Source organism: Rhinopithecus bieti, unplaced genomic scaffold (genome assembly GCF_001698545.2).
Source record: "Rhinopithecus bieti isolate Rb0 unplaced genomic scaffold, ASM169854v2 scaffold_31527, whole genome shotgun sequence".
Lineage (NCBI taxonomy): Eukaryota > Metazoa > Chordata > Mammalia > Primates > Cercopithecidae > Rhinopithecus > Rhinopithecus bieti.
In genome coordinates, this window is record NW_016813959.1 from 937,441 (window position 1) to 964,605 (window position 27,165).

At 44.4% G+C, this 27,165-nt stretch overlaps 2 protein-coding genes across 3 annotated transcripts in view; both read right to left on the bottom strand.

Annotated features, from left to right (window-relative positions):
* The window catches only part of SPMAP2L (sperm microtubule associated protein 2 like), an 82,745-nt gene extending 66,016 nt beyond the window's left edge, over positions 1 to 16,729 (bottom strand). For both annotated transcript variants that reach the window (XM_017849247.1, XM_017849246.1), the window contains exon 1: positions 16,125 to 16,729. In XM_017849247.1, coding sequence (XP_017704736.1) covers positions 16,125 to 16,617 — 493 coding nt within the window. In that variant the 5' untranslated portion in view covers positions 16,618 to 16,729. The remainder of the gene's footprint in view (positions 1 to 16,124) is intronic.
* Positions 16,730 to 23,770: 7,041 nt separating this feature from the next.
* Positions 23,771 to 27,165, bottom strand: part of ARL9 (ARF like GTPase 9) — a 20,432-nt gene continuing 17,037 nt past the window's right edge. The window contains exon 4 of the mRNA XM_017849248.1: positions 23,771 to 24,067. Within this exon, the coding sequence (XP_017704737.1) occupies positions 23,888 to 24,067 (180 nt within the window). The 3' untranslated portion in view covers positions 23,771 to 23,887. The remainder of the gene's footprint in view (positions 24,068 to 27,165) is intronic.

Sequence of the window (27,165 nt, forward strand, 5' to 3'; positions counted from 1 at the left end):
TTCTGTGAATTAAAAAAATGTGGCTGGATGTGGTGGCTTACACCTGTAATCCCAACACTTTGGGAGGCTGAGGTGGGTGGATCACCTGAGATTAAGGAGTTCAAGACCAGCCTGGCCAACATGGCGAAACCCCATCTCTACTAAAAATAACAAAAATTAGCTGGGTGTAGTGGCGGGGCCTGTAATCCCAGCAACTCAAGAGGCTGACGGAGGAGAATCGCTTGAACCCAAGAGACGGAAGTTGCAGTGAGCCGAGATCGTGCCATTGCACTCCAACCTGGGCAACAAGAGCAAAACTCCATCTCAAACAAACAAACATAAACAAAAATGTTTAAGTAATTGTTAAGGAAGTGTTTATTATTAAGGGTTCCAATTGCTTTTTTTTTTTTTTTTTTGAGACAGGGTCTCTCTGTCACCCAGGCTGGAGTGCAGTAGCGCAATCATCACTCACTGCAACCTCCACCTCCCCAGTTCAAGCGATTCTCATGCCTCAGTCTCCCAAGTAGCTGGGACTACGGGTATGTGCCACCACGCCAGGCTAATTTTATTTTTTGTAGACAGGGTCTCACTATGGTGCCCAGGCTGGTCTTGAACTCCTGGGCTCCAGCAATCCTGCTACCTTGGCCTCCCAAAGTGCTAGGCATGAGTCACCACGCCTAGCCACGAAAATTATTAAAACGTTAAACCTACTTTGTAAACATGTACTCACATGTATTTTCATTGGTTTATGTGTTTCTACCCTCCATTTCTGGAAGGATTCGAGGTTGCTTACATAAACAGACTACAATAGGATATGTCTGTTTTAGAAGAAAACTCAAAGAAAGAGAAAAATAGTGTCAGGAGAAGGGAAAGAAAAATAAGGGAAGCATATATAATAAAGTCTAGAATAGTCGTATCTGAGCATTCTACCAAGGTAAGAAAGACACCAGCTGTTCCCAACATTGGAATCTTTCAGGAGGAGGGTGGCGGAGGGGCTTTCTTGTGTTTGTTTTCTTTCTCATAGATTAGTCAATTACATGCAAATGTCAACAGACATTTGTAGCCTGGCCGCAGACTGTAGGATTTACACTGACACGGCTGCACCGGGCGGGTCTGTGTGGACAGTGCAGTCCTCACTGGCACAGGTCGGGCTTGATGGACCCAGGCGTGCTGGCCACCACCTTGCAGACAGTCGTCTCAGGGACACAGAAGCTAGGCCTGCGATGGCCTTCCCTGTTGAGATGCTGCCCTTGCTGAGCCTTCTGGTCAGTGTTGTAGGGGATGGGGTAGTTGTGCAGATCCACAAGCTGGGCTGGAACTGCTCCACAGTCTCCCTCCCGCCCTCCCGCCAGGTGGCGCACCAGACTGCGGAGCCAGAGCACGTGCCACCGGCGTCCAGGTCACCAGGGGGCACAGGTTGGCAGCGGCTGGAGGGCAGCGGGGCTTGGCCTAGCGGCGCCCAGCAACTGGAACTGCGACACATGTTGAAATCTTTAAAAAAAATCTTTCCGATGATGTCTTAACTGGTGTTATACAGGGAGCAACATAAATTACAAGAGGACAGTGGAAAGCCAAATAGAACCTGATTTTTTTTACGTTTTTTTCCCCTTCGAAGTTTACTCCTGATTTGTGTTGCATGAAGCCAAGTTAAAAAAGTAAGAAAGTAGCTGGGCGCGGAGGCTGACGCCTGTAATCCCAGCACTTTGGGAGGCCGAGGCGGGCGGATCACAAGGTCAGGCGATTGAGACCATCCTGGTTAACACGGTGAAACCCCGTCTCCACGAAAAATACAAAAAATTAGCCGGGCGTGGTGGCGGGCACCTGTAGTCCCAGCTACTCGGGAGGCTGAGGCAGGAGAATGGCATGAACTCGGGAGTGGTGCCTGCAGTGAGCCAAGATGGTGCCACTGCACTCCAGCCTGGGCGACAGAGCAAGACTCATCTCAAAAAACAAAAAAAACAAAAAAAAGAAAGTTTCCAGTGAAGTATTATAAATGACTGAATATAAGGCATGATTTTCCCCAAAAATTTATTCTTCAGTAAAGTCTACCTTATATGCAAGCTCTTAAAAGAACCCATCTTAAGAGGTACTTTCTCAATTGCTTTTTTTTCCTCAACAAAGAACTGGGCAAGGAAAACGTATTGGGTCCGGGAACGGTGGCTCACACCTGTAATCCCAGCACTTTGGGAGGCCAAGGCGGGCGGATCACTTAAGCTCAGGAATTCGAGACCAGCCTGGCCAACATGGTGAAACCCCATCTCTACAAAAAATACAAATATTAGCCAGGTGTGGTGCCAGGCACCTGTAATCCCAGCTACTCTGGAGGCTGAGGCACGAGAATCACTTAAGCCCAGGAAGCAGAGGTTGAAGTGAGCCTAGGTAGGGCCATAGCACTCCAGCCTGGGTGACAGAGCGAGACTCCATCCCTCTCTCTCTCTCTCTCTCTCTCACACACACATGCACACACACACACTCAATATATGCTAGAATGGGAAAAATACAGAGTTCTCCCTACCAAAATTAGTAGGTTAAGCGGGGGAAAGGAATAAGAAATTCAAAACAGATGACCATCCTGGCTAACACGGTGAAACCTCGTCTCTACTAAAAAATACAAAAAACTAGCCGGGCGAGGTGGTGGGCGCCTGTAAGTCCCAGCTACTCGGGAGGCTTAGGCAGGAGAATGGCATAAAACCCGGGAGGCTGAGCTTACAGTGAGCTGAGATCCGGCCACTGCACTCCAGCCTGGGCAACAGAGCCAGACTCCGTCTCAAAAAAAAAAAAAAAAAAGAAATTCAAAACAGGTTTAGTAATTATTCTTGGGAATATAATTGAAGGGGTGGCCTACCCTCCACGCCCACGGGGCGTTTCTTGTTAGGTGGAACGAGAGACTTGAGAAAAGAAATGAGACACAGAGACAAAGTATAGAGAAAGAAAAAGTGGGCCCAGGGGACCGGCACATACAGAGGACCCGCGCCGGCACCGGTCTCTGAGTTCCCTCAGTATTTATTGATCATTATCTTTACCATCTCAGAAAAGGGGAAGTGGCAGGACAATAGGATCATAGTAGGGAGAAGGTCAGCAGAAAGACATATGAATAAAGATCTCTGTAACATGAATAAGTTTAAGGAAAAGTGCTGTGCCTTGATATGCATATGCAAACATCTCCATAAACCTTTTTAGTGCATAAAGAGCAGCATAGAACATACAATCGGGTTTTACACAGAGGCGTTCCATTGTCCAGGGACGGGCAGGAGACAGATGCCTTTCTCTATCTCAACTGCCAAGAGGCCTTCTTTCCTCTTATACTAATCCTCCTCAGCACAGACCCTTCACGGGTGTCAGGCTGGGGACGATCAGGTCTTTCCCTTCCCACAAGGTCATATTTCAGACTATCACATGGGGAGAAACCTTGGACAATACCTAGCTTCCCTAGGCAGAGGTCCCTGCGACTTTCCACAGTGTACGTGTCCCTCAGTACTTGAGATTAAGAGAATGGTGATGACTTTTAACAAGCATACTGCCTTCAGGCACTTATTTAACAAAGCACATCCTGCACAGCTCCAAATCCGTTAAACCTTGAGTCACCACAGCACATGTCTCCTGCAAGGACAGGTTGGGGTAGGGTCACAGATTAACAGCATCTCAAAACGGAACAAAATGGAGTCTCTTATGTCTACTTCTTTCCATATAGACACAGTAACAGTCTGATCTCTCTTTCTTTTCCCCACATATAATCTCATAATCCTAAATGCTGGGTATTGCTCTAAAGCTTTAAACATTATTTTATTTATTTTTTTTGAGACAGAATCTCACTGTGACCCAGGCTGGAGTGCAGTGGTGCGATTGGCTCACTGCAACCTCTGCCTCCCAGGTTCAAGTGGTTCTCATGCCTCAGCCTCTCAAGTAGCTGGGACTACAGGTGCACACCACCACACCTGGCTAATCTTTGTATTTTTAGTATAGAAGGGGTTTCACCATGTTGGCCAGGCTGGTCTCGAACTCCTGGCCCCAAGTGACCACCGGCCTCTGCCTCTCAAAGTGCTGGGATTACGGGTGTGAACCACCATGCCCAGCCCTAAACCTTATTTTAAAAAGCAAAACATGGCTGGGCGTGGTGGCTCACGCCTGTAATCTCAGCACTTTGGGAGGCCAAGGCAGGTGGATCATGAGGTCAGCAGATTGAGACCATACTGGCTAACACAGTGAAACCCCGTCTCTACTAAAAATACAAAAAATTAGCCAGGCATGGTGGCGGGCGCCTGTAGTCCCCAGCTACTCGGGAGGCTGAGGCAGGAGAATGGTGTGAACTGGGTAGGCGGAGCTTGCAGTTAGCTGAGATGGTGCCACTGCACTCCAGCCTAGGTGACAGTGTGAAACTCCATCTCAAAAAAAAAAAAAAAAAGCAAAACATAAACACAAAACACAATAAACCACACATAATAAACCACATAGTGATTATATTGTAAAGGTAAAAGTACACCTACAGGATGAATTTTTTTTTATAGTTCCTACTTTTACATGACATGAATGAGTTCTGATGGCCTGTGATAATTTCCAGCGACAGCATCAAACACAGGTTCAAAGGGACCCTGTCTTACTCCTAATAAAATAATGGAATCTAATAAAATAATGGTATCTAGGCAATGAACAAAACTGGTTGTTAAAACCATTAGGTGAAAGGTGGATGGGAACTAACGTTGAGGGATCAGGGCTGACCTCACCTGAACCCACTCATCAATCTTACATTCCCCACAAGTGGGAGAGCCAGAAGCATGCACCTTACTCAAAGTGTGATGTTACAGGAAGAGCACATTCAGAACCACCTATCAAAGAGCCTTGCCAAAAATAATTTATTCTGAGTTGAGGAGAGCTTCATAATCTGTAACTGTGATTCGCAAGAAGTAGGGGAGCTAGAGAAACGAGTTAAAAACATCACAAAGAATGCATCAAATTCAGAATATGGGCAATTTTACCGAATTTTCCTGACAAATAGATGGTGTTTCAAAAAGGGAGAGAGGACAAGGTCTATTGATGAAGAATAACAGAGACATAGAGACTGTAGGGGAGAAAACCTAAGTTATTTTCTTCCCCTTTTTGAGATCTTAGTTGAGACACTCTCCAAAAAAAAAAACCAAAAAGTTTAATTAACAAAAGAAAACAAGCAGAAGTTTATGAACATGAGCTGTACCCATCGGGCAGGAGAGGTCTCAGTTCAAAAGTATTTCTCTCTCAAGGCAGTGGCTTAGGGGCTTTGCTTAAATCATATTTTAACAAAGAGCCATACATGCTATACAGTGACCAGAGAAAGGAGAAAGCAGTTTTGGTCTTTTTAAAGTCGGGAAAATGTGGGAAGATAGTAAAATCTGTTTCCAGATTTCTCTGTTGCCTGCTGGTGCCTTCTGTAGTAAGGAAGGGTTGATGTCCCCGCCGCCAGGCAAATGGAGCATGAGTCAGAGCATTCCTGTCTGTTTTCATTGTCTTCTACTTAACATTCATTAGTATTTTGGTTTCCTTCAAGACAAAACTGCCAAATGCAATGTGAGGCTCTTGTTTAAGTCCTAATTTGAACAAATCAACTGTAAAATACATTTTGAGACAATTAGGGAAACACGTATTTAGTGGGCATTAAAGAATAATTGTGGCAGGGCATGATGCCTCATGCCTGTAATCTTAGCGCTTTGGGAGGCTGAGGTGGGAGGATCGTTTGAGATCAGGAGTTCAAGACCAGCCTGGGCAACCTAGGAAGACTCCATCTCTATAGAAAAAGAAAGAATAATTGTAAATTTTGTTTGGTGTAATTATGACATGATAATTATGTGGCTTTTTAAAAATCCTTAGCAATTAGAGATGCATACTGAGGTATTTATGGGTAAAATGACATGGTATCTGGCAGTTTCTTTAAAACAAATTTATCCTATAGGATGCCCAAAATTTAGGGTTGGGGGGTGCCTAGATTAAACAAGATTCAAAAACAGTGTTAATTATTGAAACTACGTAATGGGTACATAGGGGTTTATTATAATATTCTCTATTTTGTGTATGTTAAGAAATTTCCATAATAAAAAAATTTTATGTTTTCTATCTCAAATAACTTAGAAGTAAAATAATGTGCCCTCAAAAGTGTGTTAAATTACTCAAAAAATGACTCTAGTGATGTCAAAATGCATGTGAAAAAATTAATAAAACTGTTTTCCATGAAATATGACATTAGGGATAAATATTTCTAAATTATACCATTTATGTTAATATGTTACTTTTATTTTTTAATTTAAATTTTTGTAATACAATTATAAACATTTGTCTATTTTAGTTCTATTTTTTAAAGTTTACATATTCAAATTGGCAAAAGCATTTAAATGGCTTTATATTCAAGAATATATAGTAATTGCACTTTGGCTACATCAGATTAAGCAGTTGTATTAAAATATAGACTCTCAACATTTGTTCATAGTGATTGGCCAGTCCTGCCACCTCATTTCACTAGAAAGGAAACAGACACACAGCTATGATATAACCAAAAGTAAATCCCAAGTTTCCTAACTCCTAGTCCAGTGTTCTTCACAACAGAATCAAGTTTCCTCTTCTACTAAATGTATGCTGCAACATACATTTGAAACATATGTTGAAATGCAACATACATTGAAATCCCCAGGGTGCAACTGGAGCCATGACTCCTGGGTACAGGGTACAGCAGTGTTCAAACATTGACATTTCTTTGGCGGCAGTAGGGAGGAGTTGACACATCCAATCCATACTCATTGGCTGATTTTCCTGGAGTACAATTCCAGTATCACTCTCTGTCCCCAAAATGTTTCCCAGCCCGCTCTTCCAGAGAAAATAGCAGACGTGGTTCTTTTCTTCCATTTAAGGGGCCTGACCTATCTTATCACTAGTTCACAGTCTTTGGATGAACCAATATGGCTTTTGTCTGTCTGTCTTTCTTTTCTTTGTTTCTCTTTCCCTTTCCCTCCCTCCCTCCCTCCCTTCCCTCCTTCCTTCTTTCTCTTTCTCTCTTTCTCGCTTTCTCTTTCTTTCTTTCTCTCTTGCTCTTTCTCTCTTTCTTCTTCATTCACCACTGATCAGGAGGTATTATATGGTTTTTTTGGTTTTGTTTCTTTTTTTTTTTCTGAGAAAGAGTCTCGCTGTCGCCCAGGCTGGAGTGTAGTGGTGCGATCTCAGCTCACTGCAACCTCTGCCCACCGGGTTCAAGCAATTCTCCTGCCTCAGCCTCCCCAGTAGCTGGGATTACAGGCGCACGCCACCACGCTCGGCTAATTTTTGTATTTTTAGCAGAGGCAGGGTTTTGGCATGGGTTGCCCTGGCTGGTCTTGAGCTCCTGACCTCAGGTGACCCAACTGCCTCAGCCTCCCAAAGTGCTGGGATTACAGGCGTGAGCCACCATGCCTGGCCCATGATATGGCTTTGAATGCCAGTCCTCCATTATATGCATGGAGACAAAATACCAAGTCTCACATTCCTCATCTGTAAAATGCGGACGCAAATAGTACTTACTTCAAAGGGTTGTCTTAAGGATAAAATGAGATTACATTAAATATTTAAAACACTCAATGAACATAAGCTACTATTAATACGAGCTCAGTAACTCTTGAGTGAATCTAGAAAGTGTTCAGGAATGGCCATATGAATGACTTCTTTTTTTTTTTGAGACGGAGTCTCGCTCTGTGGCCCAGGCTGGAGTGCAGTGGTGTGATCTCGGCTCACTGCAAGCTCCGCCTCTTGGGTTCCCGCCATTCTCCTGCCTCAGCCTCCCGAGTAGCTGGGACTACTGGCACTCACCACCACGCCCGGCTAATTTTTTTGTATTTTTAGTAGAGACAGGGTTTCACCGTGTTCGCCAGGATGGACTCAATCTCCTGACCTCGTGATCTGCCCGCCTCGGCCTCCCAAAGTGCTGGGATTACAGGCGTGAGCCACCGCGTCCGGCCATGAATGACTTTTATGCTGAGTTTACCCATTCATTTTAAGCTTTGGAATAGAGAAGGATAAAGAAACTTAAATCCCTGTCCAAGGTCACGCAGCTTACCTTTCAGGTGGAAAGACAGACAACAAGCAAGTAACTAACTTCAGATAGTGGTAAGCGCTGAGAAGGAAATAAATCAGTGTGATGTGGCTGGTAAGGCAGAAGGAGGGGGTGCCTACTTTAGGGAGATAAGTCAGGGCCTTCCTGAAGTAGCATGGTCACGAGACTCTCTCTAAAATGTATTCAGACTCTGCTTTAGAAAACACTACTTTAAGGCAGGCAGGGTGGCTCATACCTGTAACATCAGCACTTTGGGAGGCTTAGGCAGGCAGATCACTTGAGGTCAGGAGTTTGAGACCAGCCTGGCCAACATGGTGAAACCCCGTCTCTACTAAAAATATAAAAATTTGCCAGGTGTGGTGGTACAGGCCTGTAATCCCAGCTACTCGGGAGGCTGAGGCAGGAGAATTGCTTGAACCTGGGAGGCAGAGGTTGCAGTGAGCTGAGATTGCGCCATTGCACTCCAGCTTGGGCAACAAGATCAAAACTCCATCTCAAAAAAATAAATAAGTAAAAAATAAAAAGAGGTTATTGTTGCCACTTAACTCAGAAAAATGAACTGCTTGTCCTGTAGGATACTCCAGTACATTTTACTGTGTATGCTATGGATGTGTTATTGTTGTGGATGTGTTCAGCCTCCCAACCACATAAATAGTTCTTCAAGGAAGGAATCCATGTCTTATTCATCTACAGCTCAGTACCTACACCACGAACATAGCATGTGCTCAATAAAGTTCAGCAATAACAGTGATGATTAGATGATATTATTGTTAGGTGACAGAATAATAGAACCGATTCTATAAATTTTTAAAATTTGGCACACAACCAAAATGCCATGTCTTACTCATCTTTGCACTCCATAGGACACAGAAGAGTGACTTAGTAGTCACTCAATAAATGTTGGGTGAAAAAAAATCTTATTGAGTGAGTAGAGGCACAGGGATGTGCTAATTGTCGCCCAATGTTTACACTACTTTTTGTAAATATTATATAAAATACTTAGTGTTTGTTGAGCTTTACTAAAGGAATTAACGTGAAGACTTATTGGAATTGACAAGGAAAATCTAGAAGACAAATTGAGAAGGTAGAAGGCTTTAGTCTTTTCTTATGTTTTGTTTTTTTCAGATGGAGTCTCGCTCTGTTGCTCAGGCTGGAGTGCAGTGGCATGATCTTGGCTCACTGCAACCTCCACCTCCCGGGTTCAAGCGATTCTCCTGCCTCAGCCTCCAGAGTAGCTGGGATTACAGGCCTGTGCCACCATGCACGGCTCATTTTTGTATTTTTAGCAGAGCTGAGGTTTCACTATGTTAGCTAGGCTGGTCTTGAACTGCAACCTCAGGTGATCTGCCTGCCTGGAGATCGAGACCATCCTGGCTAACATGGTAAAATCCCATCTCTACTAAAAATACAAAAAATTAGCCAGTTGCGGCGGCATGTGCCTGTAGTCCCAGCTGCTGGGGAGGCTGAGGCAGGAGAATGGCATGAACCCAGGAGGCGCAGCTTGCAGTGAGCCGAGATTGCACCACTGCACTCCAGCCTCGGCGACAGAGCAAGACTCTGTCTCAAAAAAAAAGAAATCCAGGTAAGAAGTGACCACAACTAGACAACTGGAGTGAGTGTGTTAGCAGCAGAAATGAATAAATTCAGGAAATATTCTTGAGATAAAACACAGAACTTTCACTGGGTGCATTGTACTTGAAGGTGAGGCAAGAAGAATCGAAGAAGAGTAGATTTTCTTTAGCTTGAGCAACTTCACGATATTTTCTCAGATGGGGGAAACTGAAGGAAGAACAAGGCTGGAAGGGAAATCAAGACCTTCGTTTGAAAGTATAGTCAATTTGAGAAGCATATGATATATTCAAATGGAGATGTCCAGGAGGCAGTTGAACATATAAGTGTCAGACTCGGAGAAGACAGAATACAAAAATTGAGAAGGCAGCAGCATAGAAATGCTAAACTCTTGCGTGTGGTTATGACCAACTAGGGGTAAAAGTATAAATATTTTTTAAAGGGGTCAGGATACAGTCTGTTAGAATTCAAGAATTCAGAGAGGGTTCAGCAAAGGAGCCTGAGAAGGAGCAACCAGTCAGGTGGATGCTAAACTAGGAGACTATGGTGTCACAGAGGCCACAAGAAGGGAGTAGCCAGTTGTGTTAGATGCTGCCAAGAGGTTTAATGAGATAATAATACTAACACATTGGCCGGGCGTGGTGGCTCATGCCTGTAATCCCAACACTTTGTGAGGCTGAGGTGAGCGGATCACCTAAGGTAAGGAGTTCAAGACCAGCCTGGCCAACATGGTGAAACCCGTCTCTACTAAAAATACAAAAATCAGCCAGGCATGGTGGCGCACATCTGTAATCCCAGCTACACTGGAGGCTGAGACAGGAAAATCGCTTGAACCCAGGAGGTGGACGTTGCAGTGAGCCAAGATTGCACCACTGCACTCCAGCCTGGGCAACACAGCAAGAGTCCATCTCAAAATAGTAACAATAATAATAATAACACTACAACACTACTACTACTACTACTAGCTAACATCTACTGAGCACTTACAATGTGCTACATCTGTTCTAAGACCTTTATGGGTATTAACTCTTTGAATCTCTTTGACAATGCTAAGGATAGAGAAGAAACCACTGGATTTGGTAACACCGAGGTCAAATGAAGAGATCTTTCATTCAACAACCATTAATTCCTGACTTGTTCCAGGCAAGCTTGAGGCACTGAGGATGAAAGACAAAGGTCCTGCCTCCATAAGAGCTTAATGTAAACAAGTAAACAAATAGAACAAATAGATATATCATACAGTCAGATAAGTGTCTCAAAGAAAACGAGCAGGCCAAATAATGCTCTTTTTGGTACCCCATGAAAAGGAGATGACAAGTATTTGAAAGAAGAGTGCCCTGGCAGAGGAAAAAGCAAGTGAAATGATCCTGAGCTCAGAGCAAGGATGCCCATGTGCCTGCAGAGCAAAAACCGACAGGGGAGTAGTAGAACATGATGTCATGGACATATCAGGTCAAGTTCAAGGTGAGGTTAGTGACAGGCTCAGATCAAGTGGGGCCTTGTAGGCCTGCTAAGGACTTTAGAGCAGGGGTTTCCAACCCCTGGGCTGTGGACTGGTTTGGTCTGTGGCCTGTTAGGAGCCAGGCTGCACAGCAGGAGGTGAGTGGCAGGCGAGCAGGCGTTACAGCCTGAACTCCACCTCCTGTCAGATCAGTGGTGGCATTACATTCTCATAGAAACACAAACCCTATCGTGAACTGCGCATGCGCATGTAAGGGATCTAGCTTACGTGGTCCTTATGAGAATCTAACTAACGCCTGATAGATTGATCTGAAGTGGAACAGTTACCCCAACCCCATGAAAAAATTGCCTTCCACAAAACCCATCCCTGGTGCCAAAAAGGTTGGGGATCCCTGTCTCAGAGGACATACTACCTGAGGTGAGAACCCATTCTGGAGAGCAAGAGAACTGCATATAATTTATGTTCTAAGGGACTTCTGTGACCACTGTAGGTACAATGAACCAGGGATGGGGCAAGACAAGAACCCAGCTGGAGGCTACTGCAGTGGACCTGTAGCAGGACTAGCCGCAGACAAAACCCCTCAGACACCAAGTTAAAGAAGGAACGGCTTTAATTCGGCCAGGAGCATTGGCAAGACTCATGTCTCAAAAGCCAAGCTCTCCGAGTGAGCAATTCCTGCCCCTCTTAAGGGCTTACAGCTCTAACGGGGTCCACGTGAGAGGGTCGTCATCACTTGAGCAAGCAGGGGGTACGTGACTGGGGACTGCAAGCACCAGTAATTAGAACGGAACAGAACAGGACCGGGATTTTCACAGTGCTTTTCCATACAATGTCTGTAATCTATAGATAACATAACCGATTAGGTCAGGGGTCGATCTTTAACTACCAGGCCCAGGGTGTGGCGCCGGGCTGTCTGCCTGTGGATTTCATTTCTGCCTTTTAGTTTTTACTTCTTTCTGTGGAGGCAGAAATGGGGCATAAGACAATATGAGGGGTGGTCTCCTCCCTTAGACCAGGCAAGAGATGATAGTGGCTTACAAAGATGATGACATTTTAAATGTTAAGAAACAGTCATAGTCAGGATATAGCTCAAAGTTACAATTTGCTAATGGTTTAAAGTCTGAGTGTAAGAGAAAAACAGGCATCAAGAATGATGCCAAGGTTTTTGGGCACCTGGATAAATGAACGGTGGTGCCATTTGCTGAAATGGGAAACAACAAGGGAAGAGCACGTATGGGTGTTGCAGGAAGACTTCAGTGGTGAGCACATTATGGTTTTTTCGGTTGTTGTTTGTTGTTGTTTTTGAGATGGCGTTTCACTCGTTGCCCAGGCTAGACCGCAATGATGCAATCTCGACTCACTGCAACCTCTACCTCCCGGGTTCAAGCAATTCTCCTGCCTTAGCCTCCCGAGTAGCTGGGATTACAGGCATGTGCCACCACGCCTGGCTATTGTTTTTGTATTTTTAGTAGAGATGGGGTTTCACCATGTTGGCGAGGCTGGTCTCGAACTTCTGACCTCAGGTGATCCACCCACCTCAGCCTCCCAAAGTGCTGGGATTACAGGCCTAAGCCACCACGCCCGGCCCACATTATGTTTTACATGCCAAATTGATATTCAAGCAGGGATGATAAATCAACGACTGGTTATAAAACTCGAGTTTAGGGGAAAAACTGAGGCTAGAGATAATTTGGGAAGTTACCAGAATATAGTTAAGGCCATGGAACTGATGACCTCACCCAAGGAATAAGGAAAGTTCTAGAAGAATGAATCTGAGAGGACTAAGCCACTGGTCACTTCAACCTAAAGGCTGGGAAGAGGAGGATTCAGCAAAGGAAACTGACTAAAGAACAATCAATGAGGTAGGACCACAGAGGTAGAGGCATCCCAGAAGTCAAGTAAAGAAGACTTCTAAGAAAATAGGAGGTTAATGTGTCAGATAAGTAAGATGAAGATGAAGAATTAGCCATTGAATTTGACAAGGCAGAGATCATTGTGACCTCAGCAAAAGCCACCGCAGCTAAGTGGAGGGGATGAAAATGTAAGTGGTTCTCAAGAGAAGGGGAAAAAGGGGGAAAGAGGACATGTAGATAATGACTTGCAGGTAATTCAATTGCAAAATTTTTCCTCTAAAGCAAAGCAAGGAAATCATGATACCTGGATGGGCACATGGGATTCAGGGAAGGTTTGGGGTTTTTTTAAAGATAAGAGTTATTGTGCATTTTGCTGTTGTCGTTGTTGTTGTTTGGTTAGTTGGTTTTTGTTTTTGTTCTTGAGACAGGGTCTTGTTCTGTTGCCCAGGCTGGAGTGCAGTGGCATGATCATATCTCACTGTATCCTCGAACTGCTGAGACTGAGGTGATCTGTGATACTCCTGCCTCAGTCTCCCAGTAACTGGGACTACAGGTATGTGCCACCATGCATGGTTAATAACTTTTTTTTTTTTTTTTGTAGAAACGAGGTCTCACTATGTTGCTCAGGCTGATTTTGAATTCCAGCCTCAAGTGATCCTTCCACCTCAGCCTCTCAAAGTGCTGGGATTACAGGCGTGAACCACCGCACCCAGTGCATTGCACCTGTTTGTATGCTGATGGGAATGATCCAGTAGAGGAAGAAAATAATGATGCAGGAGAGAGAGGCTAATTTTAGGAGCAAAGAGCTTAAAGAAGTTAGATGAGATTGAAAGATGGGATTGAAATCCAACATATAGATTGATGGAATGGCCTTTAATAGGAGCAAGGACAGTTCATCCATTATTAACAGGAAAAAAAGTAGAGTACATACATATAGATGCTGGTATTTTGGTAGATTTCATGGTGGAAAGATATGAAGATCTTTCAGAATTTCTTCTATTCTCAGTGAAGAAAAAAAGTGAAATCATCAGCTAAGAGCAAGGAGGAAAGGATGCAGAAGGTTGAGGAATGAGAGCACTCACGCACTCACCATCATTTCTGAGACAGTTGGAAAATAAATTGACTGGGGAAATACAGCATGACTGGCAAGCAGCACTGAGAGCCCACTTGAAGTTCAAGGGCATGGATTTAAAGGTCAGTTAGCATAGTTGGCATAGTTATTTGCCTTTCTCTTGCCATTATCTGTTATTCCAAGTGCAGGCAAGAGTTGGATTTAACAAGGCAAGAATGACAGAGGGAGAGAGAATCAAGGGAGTGATTCCATTGTTGGTCCATGGAATATAAGGCGAGGAGAGACGGCAGGACATAAGATAGTGATATATAATGAAAAGTTAGTAGGATCAATGTATTAGAAGTGCCTTAAGCTGAAAATTTGATAGGGGGTTCATGGAGGAGTGAACTGGAAAGCTAAGACATGGTTAGAGATCAGAGTGCTTCAAATAGTCTGGAAATGGTACAGCAGTTAACAATGGCTTTGATAGTGGGTGCCTACAATGGGGTGAAGGACAAGATCTTTCCAAGTGAGGAGGTCAAAGAACTGAGAAGCCAAATGGATCATCCAAGTGGATATGAAATCTCCATGCATGACGATAGTAGTGGTGGCAGAGAGAAAAGCAGTAAACCAGAGCAGTTTTGAGAGAGTAGAGAAAAGAAGCCTAACCAAATGTGTTGAGAATGGGAGGTGAAGAAATTGAGTCAGTGAGTATAGACAACTCTTTTGACAAGTTCTGCAATGAAGAACAACAGAGAAATGGTGGTGATGCTGGTGGAAGGGGAGAGTTTGAAAAATGACATGGGGTCAAGAGTTATTTCAAGATGGAAGATTCTCGAGTATGAGTATGCTCATGGAACTGATTAATTAGGGAGAAATTGATGCTGTAGGAGAGAGAGGATAACTGCAGGAAGAAAGTTCTTCAGGAAATGAGAGTGGTATCTAAAGCATAAGTGAAGGATTTTGCTTTTCATTAAAAAAAAAAAAAGGCACAATTCTTCCCTGAAATATAAGAAAAGGCAGAATTCATGGGTACAAATGCAGGTAAAGCAATAGATCCATTGTAAGAAAATAAGGGATTTCGTGATTGATCACTTCTATTTTCTCAGTAAAGAATGAGGCAAAGTCTTCAGCTGGGTGGGGGGTCAAAGGTGTGAACTTTAGAGGCGAGTAAGGCAGTCAGTCATCTTCAGAGACTGGGAAAACTAACTTACTAAGGGAATAAAGTGAGCTTGCCAGGCAGTGCCAAGTGACCAATTGAGATGAAATTGAAATAAACCAGACAGTATGACTATGCAATTTTGCACAGCAAGAGTCAACTGCTGAGGTGTAAGAAGAGAGTAGATCGATGGCTGGGTTTAATCAGGGTTGGGGTTTTGTCAGAAGTATCGTGGATAACCAGAGAGCCAATGGGATGTTGGAAGAGGTAAGGGAGTAATTGCAATGGCAGATCATGGAATCCAGGCTGGGTAAGGAGCAGTCAGTGAGAACATGAGATAAAAATTAGTTTCCCAAAAGATTGGCGGTCCAATGAAGACAAATAATTGCTTGGATTGGGTCATTAGTGAGGGGTTATAAATGAGCTGGTGGGGTCAGAGGAAGGATGTTTATACCCAAGTCCCATCTGCTCTGTTACCTTGTGGAAGGTGGTGGGGACTGAGCATATCGTGAGCACTTTGTAGATGCATACTCTTTGAATACTTGCTCAGCGAATGCTTTGTTTTCAACACTGACGAAAATATCCTGCCTTCAAGGATCACTCTTTTTAGTTAAGGAGAAAGATGAATGGTGAAATACAAGATCTTAAATGCTCTAATAAGGGTAACATTCAAAGTGCAACCCAGAGGAATGCAATGACTAACTGTAGAGGCGAATGAAAAAGGGCTTCAAAAGGAAGTAACAATAGCTCATTAGGTGGCAGCGGAAGAGAAGAGATTCAGTTTCTCTCATTATCAGGTGTCAGTTTCCCATCTGAGTCCCTTGAAACGCAAGGGCTGATGACTGCGAAGCAACAGGTAAATGACACGAGTTCCTTTCAATATGGCAAGCTCTTGCATGCAAACCTCCACCTTAGGACCCCCGGTTCTAGATGGGGCGTGGTTGCTCAGCGCGTGGGGAATAAGGGGAAGGGAGGAGCAGGAGACCAGATGAGGGAAAGGGAACACCTACCTCCCAGGAAAGACAGCTGAGGCCGTGGCGGGGCTCTGGTGATCAGAGATGGGGAGATCATTACTGCGGCACTGGGAAGTAATTCGGTTTCCTTGGCCTCGCGGAGCTTGCGGGGCTTGCGGGGCTCACGGGCTTGGCGGAGCTGTCGGGGCTCACCGGCCTTGCGAACTTTGGGGGCTGCATGGTGCTCATGGAGTTCGTAGGGTGCATAGGAGTCCCGGGGCTCATGGGGCGCATAGGGCGCGTGGGGCTCATAGGACTCGTGGGGCTCATCACATTCCTCGGACTCGTCTTGCTCCCTGACCTCCTCTGGCTCCTCGGGATTCTCGTGTTTCTCGGGATCCTCCGACTCTCCAAGCTCGCTGTGAGTGTCGAGAATCCTGAGCACAATGGGCTTCTGGAAGACTTCGGAGCAAGTGGATATTTCTGTTGAGACCTGCCCATCGGTCACTTCGGACGGCGCAGATGAACCTAGAAACTCTTGGTTCTCCATTCGCGCCAGAAGCTTCTGTAGCGCGCGGCGCTCACCCTCCCGGCTGGTTGCCTAGGCGCAGTTTGCTCTCTGCGCGATACTACAGGGCCGCTCGCTCCCAGCCCCGCCCCGAGCCCCGCCCCAGCCCTACACAGCCCCGCCCCGGTCTCGCCCCCGAGCCCCGCCCTAGTTCCGCACAGCCCCGCCCCGGCCGGACTCAGCCCATTTCACGTCGCCTTCCTGCGCGTTGTATGGTTGCCAAGGGGACGCACAGCTCTCCAGGACCTTCTGGACGCATCCCGGGGCGGAGAAAAGCCAGAGACGCGTCGGTGGAGATAGGAGACGAGATGCTGACCCTGTTGCCGGTGTCCGGCGCGAGGATTCTCGCCTGCTGTCGTTCGGAGAGGCCCTGGGGTAGAACATGTCAGTTTCCAATCTAGTTAGGGCGCCCCTCAGACCCCAGAGCCAATCTGTATAGAGCTTGTGCCCAGAGGTTCCTGGACACAATCTCTATACAGACTTTTGTCCCCTAATCATACTGGGAGAGGATGCCGAGACTGACAATATTCTAAGGCCCTCAGTTGCTAACGCTGATTTCCATCAATTTCTAGTTAAAGACACGACAATCAGAATGGAGCGAGTGCGGGGTGCAGGGGGTGCGGGGGAGGTGGATCCACCAGTGCGACATTTGACATAAGCTTACATTCAAGAAGAGTCTCAAACTTGAATGCTTTACTTTATCTCCACATGAAGTTCTTCACACAGTCACAAACACTGACTGGATTAAAAGAAAAATATATTCATCTACAACTTGTGTCTCAGTACAAGGCTCACTATCTACTGAAGTATGCTATAAGCTACTTTTTTATAAAGGGCTGTAATTATCTTGTGAACAATACAACTGTGTGCCGTGTTTTGTGGGTGCGTCCATTAATTTGGTAACGTGGTATCTTTTAAATATACCACAATTCTTGTAACCCTGTTTTTGGCATCCTCTTTTTTTTTTTTTTTTTTTTTTTTTTATCACTTATAATACCAAGAGACTTTAAAAACGTAGGTGGCCTGGCCCTCTTTCAATCCTTGAGGAGTGCTTTCAGCTAATTTTCATGGTGGTGACGGTTTGGTAGAGGGGAATAGAAGTGGTGGAGTTTTACTGATGTGTTTATTTTCAAGGGAAGGGACTAGAGCTGTTAAGGAATAAGTTGTCTGTCAAAATATATAGTAAACCCAAGTACCCCTTTTGCTCGTTACTGGGTATTCCTTGTATGTACTTAATCTCATAGATGCTAAGAAAAGTTAGAAGAGAAATATTTTGGATTGTGAATGTTATCTGGAATGGAACTAGGAGATTCATTCTAGCAAATGCATATATGAATCAGGGAATCTCCTTCAACCTTGCTTTGATATAGATGTGTGTAATAGTGTATGGAAATTCAAGAAATATCCCCCAAAACTTGCAAGGAGAAATAAAGCTACTCTCAGAGAGTTTTAACTCAACCTGTAAACCAATCAGGAGTTATGTAAATCCACCTTAAAGAGGCAGGATGGCCCTTAAATCAGTAAAAGTAGTCCCTGGCTACATGAAATGTCTTCAAAAGTCCAAAGAACCCATCAATTGAAAGAGGGGGATTCAGCCCACTGTGAACGTACAGAAGGAGCATCATAGAGGGTGTGCCTTTTCAAAAACTGCAGAAAGAAGGGGATCTAAGCCAACAGACTGCAATTTGGAGCGATCTTGACTCACTGCAGCTTCTGCCTCTTGAGCTCACACCATTCTCCCACCTCAGCCTCTTGAGTAGCTGGGACTACAGGCACATGCCACCACGCCTGGCTAATTTTTTGTATTTTTTGTAGAGACAGGGTTTTGCTATGTTGCCCAGGGTGGTCTCAAACTCCTGAGCTCAAGCGATCCACCAACCATGGCCTCCCAGAGTGCTGGGATTACAGGCATGAGCCACTGCACCCGGCACAGGCAGCTTTTTGACATGACTCACTTCTCAAGGAGTCTGCTTATTGGGAAAGATTAGTAATGATCACACAGAATGAATTCTTTTCCAAGTCTGTCTTAGTTCATTTCATGTTGCTATAATAGAATACCTGAGACTGGGTCATTTATAAAGAACTTATTTCTTATAGTTCTGGAGACTGGGGCATCCAAGTGCATGGCTCTGGCATCTGGTGAGGCTTTCTTGATGCATCATAACATGGTGGAAGGGCAAATGAACATGAAAGACAGAGAGGCACCAGGGGCTGGACTCACTTTATAACAACCCACTCCCACCATAATATCATGATAATGTCATGGCAGGCCACCCCGGCCTATCATCAACTCTCTGGATTCTACAATGACCTCTGAACTGGTGGAACTTCTGACTTTTACTTTTGATCACCTCCAATTATGACACTACAAACCATTTTTTAAAATCCTCAAGCTTTGCATTATAAGGTGTTCCATACTCTGGTCCTTTTTTCTCTCTCTCTGTCTACTTTGAGCCACTCCACTACCTTCTGGCCTCCCTGCTCTTCTCTAAAGTGTCAAGCTCTTCCCCATTTCAGTCTCTTCTTACACCTGTTCCCACTGCCTGGCGCCCATTTCTTCCCACTCTTTACATACTGGCTGTTTTCTAGCCTCTAGGGCTCAGTTTAAATTACCCATTCAAAGAGGTCTTTCCAGCCCATATTAATTTTTAAAATGTTCCCACCATTATTTTCTATTTCAGTTCCTTGCTTCAACATAATTTGTAATTATTTCATCTGCTTTTTTATTTTTGTATACTTCCCCAGTTAGAATGTAACCTCCTTAAAGACAGTGGCATTCTCTGTCCTGGTCACTGGTATATCCCCTGTGCCAAGCACAGTGAACGACTGTGAATAGCTGTCATCATTTTGTTTTCCTGCCTAGAATCCCTTCCCTCTTCTTCGGAAGGCAGAACCCCTCCTTTCTGCAAGGAACTCATTCAATACAGTTTAAGGGGCTGATCCTTCCTTCTAACCCAGGTCTGACCAATTCAGCCACAGTAATTGATTCAGGGATGAATATGCAACCCCAGAAGAGCCAATTGGTATCCCTCCATGAGATTTAATGGAAGTCTGCTGAGAAAGGGAGGGTCCATCTTACTCTGAGATCATGAGCTATAAGAATGGCTTGAGTTGACAGCAGTCATCTTGCTACTCTAAGGAGGGAATCTGAGAATCAAACCAAGCAGAAGTTGGCAGGGCCAGGATACGGAGAGACAGTCTTATCTTTGAACTTCTGAACTCCTGAATCCCCCATGGCCAGATTTTCCAGGATGATGAGGGAAAAAAAATTCTTTTTTGTGGGGGCACACACAAATTCGAGTTGAATTTCATTAAAAATTTTTTTGTAGAGACAGCGTCTTTCTATGTTGCCCAGGTTGCTCTCTTAACTCCTGGCCTCCAGCAGTCCTCCTGCTTCTGCCTTCCAAAGTGCTGGGATTACGGGCCTGAGCCACTGTGCCCAGCCATTTTGTTTTTTTAACAAGGTCTCACTCCATCGCCCAAGCTGAAGTGCAGTGGTGCAATCACTGCTCACTGCAGCCTTGACTTCCCCAGGCTCAAGTGATCCTCCCATCTTAGCCTCCTGAGTAGCTGGGACTACAGACATGTGCCATCACATCTGGCTAGTTTTTTGTTTGTTTCTGGTGTGTATTTTTTGAAGAGATGGGGTTTCACCAAGTTGCCCAGGCTGGTCTCAAACTCCTGGGCTCAAGTGATCTGGCTACTTTGGTTTCCCAAAGTGCTGGGATTACAGGCGTGATCCACTGCACCCAGCCTGAATTTCCTTTTAACTGAATTTATTTTTAACTGAAAGAGTTCTGGCACATGGTGCTCCCAAAATGTTTACTGAATGAAAAGGTAGATCCACTCTTGGTGTGCTAAGTAAACCTACTTTCTAACATGACTCAGCTTCTCAAGCCTGGAAGGCTTATAAGCCCAGAAGGCTGGCAACAGACATCAGATTGTGGTAAATTCTCCAAGGTTGTATGCCACCCCATTAGGCCCATTGGGCAGGCTACCAGCCAGGCAGCCTCTCTGACAATACACCAATCTGTCTTGTTGTCTAGTGCCATTTCTGTTAGAAAGCCCCATGACACAAACCCTCATCGTTAGCCTGAGAGCATCTCACGTACAGAGTCCCTGCCTGAGAGCATCTCAAGTGCAGAATCCGTGCTTTGTTCACCCTGGTGTCAAGCAATGACTGCCATGTTGGCACTCTGTAACTGTCCACTGAAAGAAAGACTCCAGCCACAATACTTGTTGCCAAAATGCAGAATCTAAAATCAGAATCTGAGAATAAAAAGACCAAACAGGCCGGGCGCGGTGGCTCAAGCCTGTAATCCCAGTACTTTGGGAGGCCAAGACCGGCATATCACGAGGTCAGGAGATTGAGATCATCCTGGCTAACACCGTGAAACCCCGTCTCTACTAAAAAATACAAAAAACTAGCCGGGTGAGGTGGCGGGCGCTCGTAGTCCCAGCTATTCGGGAGGCTGAGGCAGGAGAATGGCGTGAACCTGGGAGGCGGAGCTTGCAATGAGCTGAGATCCGGCCACTGCACTCCAGCCTGGGCGACAGAGCCAGACTCCGTCTCAAAAAAAAAAAAAGGCCAAACAGGGAAGAACGGAGATATTGTTCCCCATTCTGAAAGCTTTTGGCCTTTTCTTTGAAATAAGCATCCAGAAACTTGTCTATGTCCCTGATCACCTTAGAAAACCTAGGGAAGGGACAAACACATAGAATCAGAGTTTAGGGCTGGAAGTGGTCTGCATCTCACTTGATCTTTTTACAAGGACAAGACCAAGACAGTCAAGGAATTTGTCCAGGGGTCCATTCGCGGTAATCCTTGGGGCAGAGGTTAAAATCCAACATTTCTGACAATTCTGAATTATTGTGTGATCCACCCTCCATAGGCCAGACAAGAAGAAGGTTTAACATTAGACACCTGAGTGGCTGCTGTAATAAGATACCATTAAACATGACAGTGCAGCAATGATGTGAGAGAGGTAATGATCTTAAAGGCTCACTCTCCAATGTCTCATCTCTCAGAAGGCAATCATCATTTTGCGCATGCATGCATAAATTAAATTGTGTTCTATTTTAACCTAAAACTAGAGACAGTTATGTGCTAATATTGAGAGGGGTTGTCTTCACCAAATTTGTTTTTTTTTTTTTGAGACACGGTCTCACTGTTTCCCAGGCTGGTCTCAAACTCCTAGGTTCAAATGATCCTCCTGCCTCAGACTCCCAAAGTATTGGAATTACAGGTGTGAGCCACCATACCTGACCCCATATTTGTATTATTTCACCACAGATTCCAAATTTTATTTTATTTTATTTATTTGTCTTGAGACGGAGTCTCTCTCTGTTGCCCAGGCTAGAGTGCAGTGGTATGGTCTTGGCTCACTGCAACCTCCGCCTCCTGGGTTCAAGCGATTCTCCTGCCTCAGCCTCCCGAGCAGCTGAGATTACAGGTGCCTATCATCACCCCTGGCTAATTTTTTGTATTTTTAGTAGAGACAGGGTTTCACCATGTTGGCCAGGCTGCTCTTGAACTCCTGACCTCATGATCTGCCCGCCTCGGCCTCCCAAAGTGCTGGGATTACAGGTGTGAGCCACCACACTTGATCTCATATTTGTATCATTTCACCACAGATTCCAAATTTTAAAAGGAAGGATTTATAGAGCAAACTCTTTTGCCAATTTGCTTTAAAACCAAAGCAAGCCACTATAGTTACAAGTTGGATTTACAGAGTGTCTGCAAATAAATATAGTTATCACTCTTTCTAGTGAAGAAAGATTATCTATGGAAAAGCAAAATGTTAAGAATTTTAAAAATAAATCCCCACAATGTTCCTCATCTAGTCTAACAAGCTCCTGGAAAAGAAACCCTTCCTCTTTCTGAATACTGTTAATGTTTATTTCTCTGAGGGTTTGACAAAGTTCACTTTCCTCATTGTCCTACCCCGATATTTCTTTCCCATAGTGTTAAAAACAAATCCACTTAACGGAAAGACACCTGGTTTTTTACTTGAAAAGAGAAAACATACTAAAATGTATTCAAGGCAAGGTGCAGTGGCTCATTCCTGTAATCCCAGCACTTTAGGAGACTGAGGCGGGCACATCGCTTGAGCTCAGGAATTTGAGACCAGCCTGGGTCACATGGTGAAACCTCGTCTCTGCTAAAAACAGAAAAATCAGCAGGGCGTGGTGGCATGCACCTCTAGTCCCAGCTACTTGGGAGACTGAGGAGGGAGGATCTTCTAAGCTGAGATCACGCCACTACACTCCAGCCTGGGCAACAGAGTGAGACCCTATCCACCCACCCAAAAAAAAATTTCATATAAATTTCATGCCATTGCAATACAATAAATGGGACAAATGCTTGCTAATGTTCATTTTACCTTTGTTGATTAAAAATCCCAATCCCCCCAATACGCTGTTTTACAAATATTTTTAACATTCAAAATCTGATAGAGATGCTGTTAATATGTTAGCACTATCTTTGTGCAGCTGTCCATTGGTAATTTCAGGGATATTCATTCCATTCCAAGATCCGCACAGGCAAATGTGTATGCTCAAGCTCCTGATAGAAAACGGCATAGTATTTACATATAACATACATGCATCTACTCGTGTACTTTAAATCATCTTTAGATTACTTATAATACCTAATACAATGTAAATGCTATGTAAATAGTTGTTATATTGTGTTTCAAAATGTGTATTATTAGGCCGGCGCGGTGGCTCAAGCCTGTAATCCCAGCACTTTGGGAGGCTGAGACGGGCGGATCACGAGGTCAGGAGATCGAGACCATCCTGGCTAACACGGTGAAACCCCGTCTCTACAAAAAACTAGCTGGGCGAGGTTGCGGGCGCCTGTAGTCCCAGCTACTCGGGAGGCTGAGGCAGGAGAATGGCATAAACCTGGGAGGTGGAGCTTGCAGTGAGCTGAGATCTGGCCACTGCACTCCAGCCTGGGCGACACAGCAAGACTCCATCAAAAAAAAAAAAAAAAAATTATATGTGTATTATTTTATTGTTGTGTTATTATTCTTTAGTGGATTTACTTTTTGAATGTTTTTGATCCACAGTTCTTGAATCTGCAGATGTGGACCCCATGGATATGGAGGGCTGACTATATACATCTCATGCATTGAGAAAATAGGAAATGGCTTAATTTTTATTTGAAAGTGGAAACCTTTGGCTTCAAGCCTGCCATTCAACACTGATGACATTTCAGTCGTGAGCCGCACAGTGGGCTGAGTCCTGGTCACTGCACATCTGCAGCCAGCTGTGCAATCAAGTCTTTGGCATCTTGCATGGTGGATGGTATCTCTGAGCCATTCTTAGTCAGGTGAGTTCCAAACAAGAACATCTTCCTGTCATTTCCCACTTCAGATAATGCCAAAGCTTCATGGATATCTGTAATGTGATAGGCTGTTTCAAGATCCTTCATCCGGAGTGGAATGAGAAGAAGACAAAGTTGGTTATTTTGCAGTCCTTTCAGATAAACACATTTATTACTCTTATGTATTGCTCTCAGTGACCACACCATTTTCATATAAAGGATATTGTGACTCCATTATTATGGGCCCAGAGGTTGTCTGAATAAAAAAGTTTTCATAAGAATTATGACAGCATTTATGAGTAATCAAAAAAAAAGTATATTCTGGAATGAAGCTAAGCCAATATAATACCTTAGTTTTCTAAACAGTGCAGTCAATCTGTTTCTAATTTTGTTTGTTTGTTGTTTGTTTAAAGACAGGGTCTTGCTTTGTCGCCCAGGCTGGAGTGCAGTGGCAGAATCTTGGTTCACTGCAACCTCCGCCTCCCATGTTCAAGCAATTCTCCTGCCTCACCCTCCTGAGTAGCTGGGACTACAGGTTTGTACCACCATTCCCCACTCATTTTTTAAAATCTTTTGTAAAGAGGAGCATCTTGCTGTGTTGCCCAGGCTGGTGTCGAACTCCTGGTCTCAAGCAATCCTTCCACCTAGGCCCCCCTAACTGCTGGGATTACAGGCATGAGCCACTGCATCCAGCCTAATTTTGTTTTTCCATTTTCCTTTTACTCTTCTAAGATTATTTCAACAGGAGCAATTCTTTTTATTTATATTTAATAACAGAAATTTGATTCATCTACTGTTTTAGGTCTATATCATATTTTACCAATTATAGTTCTTGCCACTGTGAGTTTTCTTTTGTGCTCATTATTTCTATTGAACAAAAAAAATCCTCGACCAATTTTGGGGAGTAGAGGAAGACAGAGAAGGGAATGGAGAGAGAACAGATTCAGACAAGGTGCAGTGGGAAAAGGAGGCTCAGAGGAGAGACAGGGAAAGAAATGGGGGAGTCTTGGAAGAGGGAAAGCCACAGCAAGAGGCAGAGAGGGGAAGACAGGAAGCCTGTGCTTAGGCCGCATGCCAGGGCCATAACCTCCTTATGATGGAAATGGCAAGGTCAAAACATCATCTTTAACTCTCATACACCAAGAATTATTTAAGCAAATGACCTGTGACATTCCCTTTCATAAATACACAGATTCAGCTATAGTTTTCCAGCCCTTTGTAAAAGTTTTTTCACTTCTAAAATTGCGTTTGTAAATGGCTTTTTGTTATTTCATAGCATTCCCCTAAGTTTTAGAAGATCATTTTAAATCTTGGGAAATAACCTAATATTGTATCTTTTTTTTTTCCTGTATCAATATGAACCTTTTTTTTTTTTTTTTTTTTTTTTTTTTGAGACGGATTCTCACCCTGTCACCCAGAATGGAGTGCAGTGGCACAATCTCAGCTCACTGCCTCACTGCAACCTCCGCCTCCTAGGTTCAAGCGATTCCCCTGCCTCAGCCTCCCAAGTAGCTTGGATTACAGGTGCATGCCACCACATCCAGCTAATTTTTCTATTTTTAGTAGAGACGAGTTTTCACCATGTTGGCCACGCTGGTCTCCAACTCCTGACCTCAGGTGTTCCACCCGCCTCGGCCTTCCAAAGTGCTGGGATTATAGGCATGGGCCACTGTGCATGTCCCGAACCTATCAAATTCTATCACTTGGAGCCTGTGGGGCTGTTCCTGATGTGCTGCCCACGGTACTTAGCTGGAGTTGATTACCTCTCCAGATATTGGTAGTTGCCTTTTTGAAACCTGAATTTGTTTAGAGCCTATGCTAACTTTTTGAACAGTGTTAATGGATCCATTAACATGTGAATGATGTCTCAGGTTAATAAATTCACTGGTGGAGTTGAAGACAAAGAAATAGGAGAGGGAGGGAGGGTGATGGATGGGAGAAGGGGCTCTCAGTAATGATAAAGCACATCAGGCAAAAATATCTGTTTTATTCCACACTTTCCTGTATGTGCCTTAATAGCGGTTATAACCCAAAGAGTAAAGATGGTAAGATGACTTTTTGAAAACCCTTATATAATAACTTGAACGAGTGAGTCACCTAAAAGCTTGGACCAAATATTTTGGCCAAGGAATATAAAAAAAAATGCATTAATGAGACGGAGTCTCGCTCTGTCGCCCAGGCTGGAGTGCAGTGGCGCAATCTCGTCTCACTGCAAGCTCCGCCTCCCGGGTTCACGCCATTCTCCTGCCTCAGCCTCCCGAGTAGCTGGGACTACAGGCGCCCGCCGCCATGCCGGGCTAATTTTTTTGCGTTTTTAGTAGAGACGGGGTTTCACCGTGTTAGCCAGGATGGTCTCGATCTCCTGACTTCGTGATCCGCCCACCTCGGCCTCCCAAAGTTACAGGCGTGAGCCACCGCGCCCGGCGATGCATTAATCTTAAACTAGGATATTCAAATCTTTTATCATTAAGGCCCAATAAAAGCTATAAATGTGATAACAAATGGCTCTGTTTATTCAATTTGATGAAGATAATGGATACAAACCATAAGGCACAGTATTGATACATTTGAATATTAAAAATGAAAATCACTCAGATGCAGTGGCTCACACCTGTAATCCCAACACTTTGGGAGGCTGAGGTGGGCAGACTGAGCCCAGGAGTTCAAGACCAGCCTGGGAAACACAGTGAAATCTCATCTCTACAAAAAATGCCAAAAATAAATTAGCCAGGCATAGTGGTGCACACCTGTAATCCCAGCTACTAGGGAGGTTGAGGGAGAAGGATCACCTGAGCCTGGGGAGGTTGAGGCTGCATTGAGCTATGATCATGCCACTATACTGCACTTCAGCCTGGGCAACAAAGCGAGACCCTGTTTAAAAAAAAAAAAAAAAAAAAAGTCCGAGCTCAGTGACTCATGCCTGTAATTCCAGCACTTTGGGAGGCCGAGGCAGGTAGACTGCTTGAGCCCCGTAGTTCGAGACCAGCCTGGGCAACATGACGAAAACCTGTCTCTACAAAAAATGCAAATTAGCCGGGTGTGGTAGCTCATGTCTGTAGTCCCAGCTACTTGGGAGGCTGAGGTGGGAGAATCGCTTAAGCCTGGGAGGTAGAGTTTGCAGTGAGCCGAGATCACACACTGTACTCCAGCTTGGGTGATGCAGTGAGACTCTGTCAAAAAAAAAAAAAAGGAAAGGAAAG